Below are 2,120 nucleotides of genomic sequence, written 5' to 3'. Positions count from 1 at the left end.
AATCAATAAATACAAATTTAAAGAGACGATAAATTTACAAGTACTATACTTTAGTCGTACAGCAATGATTGTCATTGCAATAATAGTATTTTAACCACAATAAGTTATATGTACAAAATTTCATAAGTGAATAACTTTTTTTCAATGACCAAAATAAGAGTTGCTCAAACAATATCAAATTATAAAAATTTAATTTTAACTATAAAAGTTATATTTTTCCAAAATAACATAAACATCAATGAGCACAAGAAGACTTCAAAGAGCGATGGTGAATCCGGATGTGAAGGTATAATTGGTGTATTGCTAAGACTTTTGAAAGAGGGAGGCCTTCAATTTCCAATCACTAACGACAACATCAAAGATATCATTTCTGTACGTACTATATACTGCATATTTCTATCTTCATTATTAGTACTCTTTCAATTCTATTTTTTGTGGAGCTTGTTTTCATTCTATTCCATAAAGAATGACGTATTTTTATATAAGAAATAATTTAGCTTTAAATTTCCTATTTTACCTTTAATGATATGTTTTTATAGCCACATGAATTTCATGATATATTTAATACCACAAGTTCAAAAATTATTTTTGTCTTTCTTAAAGTATGTATCTAGTTATATCGTGTCATATAAAGTGAAATTGATGAAGTATTATGATTTATCTTTAATACTAACGTTCTCAAATTGCATAATTAGTTTTTGTACTTAAAGAGTCACTTTAGTTAGCTTTCAATTAGGACAACTAATCTTACTTTCGTCATAAAATTTACACATTTGAAAATTACAACAAATGTTATTTCAATCACCACAATTTGGAATTAGGATAGCGAAACAAGTAGCAAAATAACATGACAATTTTTTTTTTTTTTGGGTTTTTGTCATTGAAAATTTAAAAGTTCCTTTAGGTGTAGAATAAAGGTAGTAGCACAAACGTAGTACAAATATGTTATTTGAATATTTCAGTAGAAATTTGTCAATAAGTTTGTAAGAGAAATGAATATTGTAACTTGCTCAAAAATGAAGGACATCTTTGGTGCGGGAGTAGATACTTCATCAACAACAATTAATTGGGCCATGGTCGAAATGATGAAGAATCCAAGTGTTTTTTCCAAAGCTCAAGCAGAGGTAAGAAAAATCTTGAGAGGGAAAGAAACTTTTGGTGAAATTGATGTCGAGGAGTTCAAATACCTAAAGATGGTCATTAAAGAAACTTTTAGACTCCATCCTCCACTACCTCTTTTGCTTCCAAGAGAATGTAAAGAAGAAACAGACTTAAACGGCTACATTATTCCATTGAAAACAAAAGTCGTGGTTAATGTTTGGGCAATGGGAAGAGATCCAAAATATTGTGATGACGTAGAAAGCTTTAAACCTGAGAGATTTGAACACAACTCTATGGATTATATTGGTAATAGTTATGAATATATTCCCTTTGGTATCGGAAGGAGAATTTGCCCTGGAATATCATTTGGTTTAGCAAATGTTTATTTTCCACTGGCTCAACTGTTGTATCACTTTGACTGGAAACTCCCTACTGGAATCAATCCAAGTGAACTAGACTTGATTGAGGCGGCTGGAGCAGCATGTGCTAGAAAGAATGACCTACACTTGATCGCTACTCCTTATCAACATTGTCAAGAGTGATCTCATGGCGTCAAACCTTTTCTCAAAAGAAGAATCTTGCATTTGAATTTCCTTGTCAACCCAACCATTGTACTTTCTCCCGTTGGTGTTTACTTATTTATAATATTTGTGTCCTTTTTCATATATAGATATATCATTATAGCTTTACACACAAGCTGTCAAATAAGATTTTTTGTTGTTTTTATATTTTGTAATGCAGTGACATGCTATCCGTGTGAACTAAATATACTTACTTACATCCCTCCATTATAAAGAAGAGATACTAGAGGGATGCCACTGTTGGGATATATTCTATTAACCATGAGTTTGGTTTAGATATAGTATTTATTATGAAATAATTGTTTATTCAGTTTTAATAAAGTTTTAAATAGATCATATAATAGTCTGTGTCCTTTGCTTATATAGTAGATGATTTAGTGTATAGAGTTTAGCTTATACACGGAAGATTAAATCATCGGTTCTTATAAGTATAAAGTT

General features: G+C 30.2%; 1 protein-coding gene across 1 annotated transcript; it reads left to right on the top strand.

Moving 5' to 3' along the window:
• Positions 1-1,001: 1,001 nt before the first annotated feature.
• LOC138877132 (premnaspirodiene oxygenase-like) lies at positions 1,002-1,715 on the top strand. Its single transcript, XM_070156695.1, has one exon. It carries the CDS (start codon positions 1,017-1,019, stop codon positions 1,641-1,643), a length of 627 nt encoding a protein of 208 aa, XP_070012796.1. The 5' UTR covers positions 1,002-1,016; the 3' UTR covers positions 1,644-1,715.
• The last annotated feature ends 405 nt before the right edge of the window (positions 1,716-2,120 follow it).

This window comes from Nicotiana sylvestris, chromosome 9, assembly GCF_000393655.2.
Source record: "Nicotiana sylvestris chromosome 9, ASM39365v2, whole genome shotgun sequence".
NCBI lineage: Eukaryota > Viridiplantae > Streptophyta > Magnoliopsida > Solanales > Solanaceae > Nicotiana > Nicotiana sylvestris.
The sequence above is the reverse complement of the archived record's forward strand: the minus strand, read 5'-3'. Positions and strand labels throughout refer to the sequence as shown.

Excerpts from the sequence above, each read along its gene's own strand:
- LOC138877132 (XM_070156695.1), top strand. The coding sequence starts at position 1,017 with ATGAAGGACATCTTTGGTGCGGGAGTAGATACTTCATCAACAACAATT.